The 6,970-nt window shown below is 36.1% G+C and overlaps 1 protein-coding gene across 5 annotated transcripts in view; it reads left to right on the forward strand.

Annotated features, from left to right (window-relative positions):
* Positions 1–5,843, forward strand: part of ARID4B (AT-rich interaction domain 4B) — a 170,585-nt gene extending 164,742 nt beyond the window's left edge. For 4 of the 5 annotated variants that reach the window (XM_073241270.1, XM_073241269.1, XM_073241268.1 and 1 more), the window contains 2 exons: positions 587–733; positions 4,098–5,843. In XM_073241270.1, the coding sequence (XP_073097371.1) occupies positions 587–733; positions 4,098–4,225 (275 nt within the window). In that variant the 3' untranslated portion in view covers positions 4,226–5,843. Of the gene's footprint in view, positions 1–586; positions 734–4,097 lie in introns of those variants that run through there. The other variant, XR_012133315.1, reaches the window with a different exon arrangement.
* The last annotated feature ends 1,127 nt before the right edge of the window (positions 5,844–6,970 follow it).

Here is a 6,970-nt window from a genome sequence, read left to right on the forward strand (position 1 = left end):
GCATTATACTATTCTCTGTACTTTTGTATATGTGGGAAATCTCCATAATAAAAATTTTTTGAAAAAAAGAGATTACTTCAGAGTTTCTAACACCAGGAAATATTCTTAGGAGATTCAGAATTGCTTTGGATCTTTTTAAATTTTTCCTCGAGCTTAAAAATTTATGCATGCTCATAAAAAACCTTAAAAATAACAGAGGACAAAACAGAAAAATGTATCCACAGCCCTGAGATCCAAAAATATATACAATTTTAACATTTTGATGTCTTTCCTATCATATTTCTAAGTACGATTTTTAATGATATAATGGGATACAGTATATGAATGGTGAGTTCTTAGCATATGTGTTTAGGTCAGAGGGTCTTTAATTCTGCACACTAATTCATTCAACAAATATGCACATATTATGTATGGGTCAGGCATTGTTCTAGGCTAAGGGAAAAAAACCTTAGGGAAAAAAATAACTTTCAAGCCTTATGTTTAGTTTATTTGTCTTGACCTTATTCTATAACCACCATCTGATCTCTCTTTGATATGTTAAAATCCTGTTAAAAAATACATATTAATGAGAGTTTTAAACTCACAGCGGACCTGGAAAATATGACAAGTGCTGAACGCATCACAATTCTTCAAGAAAAACTTCAAGAAATCAGAAAACATTATTTGTCATTAAAATCTGAAGTAGCTTCCATTGATCGGAGGAGAAAGCGTTTAAAGAAGAAAGAGAGAGAAAGTAAGTGTTTTTAACTTTACTTAACATGCAGTTTATGACTCTACAGTTAGACTCATGTGAGTTTATGGCTGCATATCTTCAGGCAAGTTCTTTCATTCCTCTGCCTTATTTTCCTCATCTATAAGATGGGAAGATTTATCTAGAGAAAAAATTATCTCCAATCATAATGTTCACTTTATGGAGCTTATAGTCTGCTCCCCAAAAAAACACTCAAAATATTTCAGATAGTGAAAAGCACTATGGAGAGAATAATGTTAAGGCAGTGATTGGATGGGCTGTCTGAGATTATAAATGGTCAGAACATTTTCACCAAGACCTGAATGACCAGAGGAAGTGAGAAAGGTTAAAATGTGAGGGAAAAGAATTGTCCTTAGTTTGCTTGGGCTACCGTAACAAAGTACTACAGACTAGGGGGCTTAAGCAACAATTTATTTTCTCACTGTTCTGGAGGCTGAAGTCTAAGATCCAAGTATTAGCAGGTCTGGTCTCTCCTGAGGCCTCTCCTCTTGGCTTGTAGATCACCACCTTCTCCAGTGTCCTTGCAAGGCCTTTCCTCTTTGTGTAGTGAGGTAGAATCTCTGGTGTCCCTTCCTCTTACAAGGACACCAATCCTCCTGGATTAGGGCCCCATCCGTATGACCTCATTTAACCTTATAATTACCTCCCTGGAGGCCCCATCTCTGAGTACTATCACGTTGGGAGTTAGGACTTCAACATAGAATTTTGGGGGAATAAAATTTAGTCCATATGAGGGTTCTAGGCAGAGAGAACAGCAAATATTCCCTAAGATAAGAGTTTCTCAAACTTGGAACTATTGAGAGTCATAATTCTTTGCTGTGGAGCATTGTCCTCTTCACTGAAGGGTATTTAGCAGCATCTCTGGCCTCTACCCACTGGATGCCAGTACCACCCACAGTTGTGACAACCAAAAATGTCTTCAGACACTGCCACGTACCCTCTTGGACAAAGTCTCCCTAGAGGGGGAACAGTTGCTCTAATGTGAGAATACACTTGGTGCCTTTCAGGAGCAGAAATAAAACTATTATGGTGAAAAAGTGGTAAAATAACAGCTTAGGTAAGCAGAAGCCAAATCATATGAGGCCTTGTAGGCCAAACTGAGTTCAGATTTTATTCTAAGTGAGATGGACAGCTATTTGAAAGTGTTAAAAAACAAAATTCATCCAAGTAAATTTGAAGCTCTAATTGGCTTTATTGAGTGATTAATGAGTGGGCAACATCCCCTAGGAAGAAGAGAGATGCTCTGAGGAATTGTACAGAATAGAAGGTTTGTATAGACAGAGGGGTGGTACAAAGTTGGTAGCAAAAGAAAAGAAGAGGTTGTCACTTTCAGAACAGGTCACTTTCTTTAGGGGAAGAGCAGGGGGTCTTATAATGCAGGTCAGTCCATCTTCTTCTAGGGCAGATGGACAGGCTCATTGACAAGTGATCTTATCAATGATGCTGAGCAAAAAATTCCTGACAGACTTCGTTTCCGGTAGAGATTGAAACTGTAATTGGGTTGGTGTATTAGGCCCTGGTTTGGTGACCTGGCCTAGCAAAAGTGACACCATGTAGGGCCTGTGTCTTTCTTTCTAACAAAAGTTTTAAACAGGAAAATGACATGATCTACTTACAGTTTTTCAGAGATGACTGTCTGCCTTAGAAAGTAGACTATAAGAGTGTCAGTGGTGGGAATGTAAATTAGTTCAACCATTGTGGAAAGCCATACGGAGGTTCCTCAAAAAACTCAAAATAGTAATATCATTTGACCCAGGAATTCCACTCCTAGGAATTTACCCTAAGAATGCAGCAGCCCAGTTTGAAAAAGACATATACACCCCTATGTTTATTGCAGCACTGTTTACAATAGCCAAGATATGGAAGCAACCTAAGTGTCCATCAGTAGATAAATGGATAAAGAAGATGTGGTACATATACACAATGGAATATTATTCAACCATAAGAAGAAAACAAATCCTACCATTTCAACATGGATGGAGCTAGAGGGTATTATGCTCAGTGAAATAAGCCAGGCAGAAAAAGACAAGTATCAAATGATTTCACTCATATGTGGAGTATAAGAACAAAGAAAAAACTGAAGGAACAAAAGCAGCAGCAGACTCACAGAACCCAAGAATGGACTAACACTTACTAAAGGGAATGGGACTGGGCAGAATGGGTGGGAATGGAAGGACAAGAGGGGAAAAGGAGCATTACAATTAGCAGACATAATGTAGGAGGGGGCACAGGGGGGGCTGTACAACGCAGAGAAGAGAAGTAGTGATTCTATAGCATCTTACTACGCTGATGGACAGTGACTGTAATGGGGTATGTGGTGGGAACTTGGTAATGGGGGGAGTCTAGTAACCCTAATGTTGCTCATGTAATTGTAGATTAATGATACCAAAAAAAAATAAAGAGCGTCAGTGGTAGAAACAGTGTCAATTAGGGAACCCATTGAAGAAATTCAGGTAGTAAATGCCTTTGTAGGTGTGAAATCTGCCACAAGCAAGTTGTATAGAAATGCACATGGGTGTGTTGCAGAAAGTTGTTCTTAACAAAAACAGGTGGGCCAGCTTGTCCCTGGGGAATAAGGGGTAGCCCTTATTCCAGAGTTTTAAGGACTGAAGCAGCTGGTAACAATGGGGAAGGGGAATTTGGAGGATTAGGAAGGTCCTAGATGAAAGGAAGATTTATTTTTCCACCTTATGTTGCTATATTGAATGAATTTCTTTTACCGTGTGCATGTATTCCTTAAAAAGTGTTTTTTGAACACTAATTTTTAATCATGAGAGAATTTTCCTGAAGAAGATAACTAATATGTAATTTGCCTTGTAAACCAAGTGGAGGAAAATAGTTGAGCTGTGGACCCTTTTGTTCCAACTCTTAAGAAGCAATTAGCCTTCCAATCTGAGTACCATTTAAACTCATAAGAAACTCCAAACATGGAAAGATACAGGAAAGGGGTGGGAGGGATGGAGTTTTTGTTAGATTACAGATTTTTCCTATTGGATTCAGGTTCTTTTTGACATTTGTTTAATTAGTACAGAAAGTCTTCTCTCTATTTTATTTCCATGTCTTAATAGACTGGGCACAGAGTTCTTTTTTCCTCTTTAATCCATGCAGCATCTGTGCTTTTTCATCACTTCTGTAGTTTGGCACTGTTTGGCTACTTGAGCTACACTCAAGGTTTTCTTTTGTTTACATTATGCTATTGTGAGAATTGACTGCTCTTGTAAGCAAAATTATTTTAGAGACTACAGTTGAATTTTAGTATAGTGGATTAGTGTTTCATTTCTTTTTATTGTTGTATATATGCTTATATGTTTTACTAAGCTGTTGGTTTGGTTTTCCTTTTCCTAAGGTGCTGCTACATCCTCATCTTCTTCTTCACCTTCCTCCAGTTCCATAACAGCTGCTGTTATGCTAACGTTAGCTGAACCGGCAATGTCCAGTGCATCGCAAAATGGAATGTCAGTTGAGTGCAGGTGACAGCAGGACTTGCTAAAGCACTTTGCACTTAATGGCTGTTGGGAGCCACGTCTTTTTTTTATACTGCACAGTGGCACAAAAAAAAAAAATCAGACAAGCACTATTTTATATTTAAAAATTGTTTCTTGACAAGCTGACTTGGCACTTAAGTGCACTTTTTTTTATGAAGAAAAAGTACAATGAACTGCTTTTCCTCAAGCAATAATTGTTTCCAACTTGTCTGGGAATTGTGTGTCTGGTAACTTGAAGGCCTTCCACTGTGGCAAATGGAGGCTTTTCACTGCCTGTAGAGACAATACAGTAAGCGTAGATATTGGTGGGCCAGAATATGTTAAGATCAACTTACTGTATATGTATTCCCTTGTATTTTGTTAAAGCTGGAACATTTGATATTTTTCCATTTATTTATGAAAAAATATGAACCTATTTTCATTTGTACAAGTGAATTGTTTTTTAAAGCAAGTCATCTTAGGGTGGCTTTAATTGTATAAGTCAAGCACATGTAATAAATTCAAAACCTGCAGTTAACAGGATATTAGACATCAATCCTGGTAACCAAATATTAAAGATTCTCTTTAAAAAAGACTGAATATGTTTACAGGTTTGGATTAGGCTAAAAGGTCTTGCAGTGGCTTTTCATGCCCCTTCAAATTGGAATGGAACTACTGTACTTTGCCATTTTTCTATAAATCAGTATTTTTTTTTTAATTTTGATATAATTGTGTGAAAAAAGAAAATGGCTAATAAACTGTATTAAATCTTAAACAATGTATAAAGATTGTACTTAGCCAGTTCAAAGTGTATATTTATTCATAATGAATTATAACAGTTATATTTTTGTGTTTTCTTGTAAAGGTTTCTTTTTCTTTAAATACAGATAACTCATTTGTATTGCTTATTTTATTATGAGCTACAATAAGAGGACTTCAGGAACAAGTAAATGTATTAATATGGTTCAAGGTTGTTGATAATGAAGTATCTCAAAAGGATGGTTATTTTAAATATAAATAGTTAATTGGAGTGATAGGCCTATAAAATTAAATGCCTTGTATAAAATGCAAAATGAACGCAAAATTGTTTTCACGTGTATTGACTTTATGTTGTATGATTCCAATCTCTGTTCTGTTTGGCACTTGTATTTAATTCTACACCTTTGTAAGACATTTGTATATTGCGGATGTGTTCATTCAAACTATTTAATACCTGGCACTGTTAATACACAGTACTTTACTGTACAGACTGTTTTACTGTTTTAATTGTAGTTCTGTGTACTTTCGTTGGATGGACTGGCATGTTTTGTTTGTTTTCTGGCAATACAACGTGAGAATTTCGAACCGTTTTGTTGTAGATGCTAACGTGTCAGAATCCTTTACATTCAATTTTTCTAAGAAAAGCATATTCAGTCTTGTAGTGTGTGCTTACAGTAATTTTGTTGAAAATGGTTTCAAGTAATTCAGATTTGTACAGGACTGTAAAGATTTGACAGCAAAACTTTGAAAAAAGCTTATAGAATAAAAGCTATAAAATATATATCAGGATCTGCAGACAATGAAGAATTATGTAATATATTGTACAAATGTAAGCAAAGGCTCTGAAATAAAATGCCATAGTTTGTGAATCCTTGATTTTGTTTCTAAAAGGTTAAGTAATTTTAGTTCATTTCTGTATGTGATGACTGACTGGGACATCTTATCTCCAGCACGTATTACCAGAAGGGATTAGTTGACATAGAAAAATGGGAATATTCTACCTATAAAAATTAAAAGTCCATTAGCCAGATACAGGTTTATTAGGCATTCTTACATCTCTGCATACACTATATTGCTTGACTCTAGTCTGAACATGAATATTTATCCCTTACTTGGAGGTTTGTCTAAAGGACAGAGTTCTTTTTTTTTGTTCACTTGAGACCATTACTAGCAGCTTGCTTTCCTTCTTTCCTTCTTCTTCTTTCTTTCCTCCCCTTCTTCCCCTTCCCTTCCTTCTTTCCTGCCTTCCTGCATTCCTTCCCCTTCCCTTCTCCCCCCACTATCTTTTAATTTTAATTGACTTTTGTGGGTCTCGTACTTTTAGTGCAGTCTACAACATTACATACTGGAATCGTCTAGGTATTGTTAAAACAATAGTCGGTGCTCAGGCCCCACCCTCAAAGAATCTTATTTTATTTCCTCTGGGATGATACCTGAATGTTGATCTTTTTTTTAAAGGTCTCCAGTGATTTTAACATGCATCTGGGTTGAGAACCATGCTTTATTCCAAGCCTTTGAAAATGATTAGTTTTTTTTGCCTCATTTAATGAATATCCTACTAAGTAAAATCCATTCTTTAAAACAAAAAGAAAATAAACTTTATTAAGGCCTAAAAAAGCTCAAATGTGTATTTTTTTAAAGCACCTTTACAATGTCCCTATATTTATCACCTTTATTTAAACAGGAACTAGTTTAAAGGATGCATTTTAAAATCTGTAGAACAGTGCTTCCCAAAATAAAGTCCTAGAATACTGGTCTCTGGAAATGATCTGAGAACTTACTGTCAAACGTATTTTGGAAATGCTGTAAATAGCACAACCCTTAGAGATGCAGTGTTAATGTAGTAAAAAGTTAAGAGAAGGCCTATGAAGAAACACCTAGCCAGCTTCCTTTACCCTACTGTTTTCAATCTTACCTGATCATGAAACCATGTCTTTCAAGGAACTACTACTATCACCTACTTTGTGTGTTACAAAACAGTGCTCTAAAGGAGAAT

The sequence above is a fragment of the Manis javanica genome, chromosome 7 (genome assembly GCF_040802235.1).
Source record: "Manis javanica isolate MJ-LG chromosome 7, MJ_LKY, whole genome shotgun sequence".
Lineage (NCBI taxonomy): Eukaryota > Metazoa > Chordata > Mammalia > Pholidota > Manidae > Manis > Manis javanica.